At 61.7% G+C, this 282-nt stretch overlaps 1 protein-coding gene across 1 annotated transcript in view; it reads right to left on the bottom strand.

Moving 5' to 3' along the window:
- The window catches only part of ANK1 (ankyrin 1, erythrocytic), a gene marked incomplete at its 3' end in the record, with an annotated part of 55,543 nt that overhangs the window by 6,662 nt on the left and 48,599 nt on the right, over positions 1–282 (bottom strand). The window contains exon 28 of the mRNA XM_009878972.1: positions 53–215. Coding sequence (XP_009877274.1) covers positions 53–215 — 163 coding nt within the window. The remainder of the gene's footprint in view (positions 1–52; positions 216–282) is intronic.

Below are 282 nucleotides of genomic sequence, written 5' to 3'. Positions count from 1 at the left end.
CAGCCACAGCCCTGCCTGTGGGGAGCTGCGTGGTGCCAAGCCCCTGCCTGGCACACTCACCCTCATCCATGCCGTTAAGCAGCTGGTCCATGTAGCTCTCCTCATAACGGTTGCGGTGCTCCTTCCAGACAGAGCCGTTCTCACTGCGCAGCACCATGAGCTCACGGTCTCCACGCCCGTATGAGGCAAAGTGTGGGATCTCCACAATGACAGGGCTGCAGACAGCAGAAGCAAGGTGCTTGCACCGGTGTGCTGCTGCTGGCACGCACAGGCAGCCAGGCA

This window comes from Apaloderma vittatum, unplaced genomic scaffold (genome assembly GCF_000703405.1).
Source record: "Apaloderma vittatum isolate BGI_N311 unplaced genomic scaffold, ASM70340v1 scaffold16791, whole genome shotgun sequence".
NCBI lineage: Eukaryota > Metazoa > Chordata > Aves > Trogoniformes > Trogonidae > Apaloderma > Apaloderma vittatum.
Note: the sequence above shows the minus strand (reverse complement) of the source record. Positions and strands in the feature narration are given on the sequence as shown.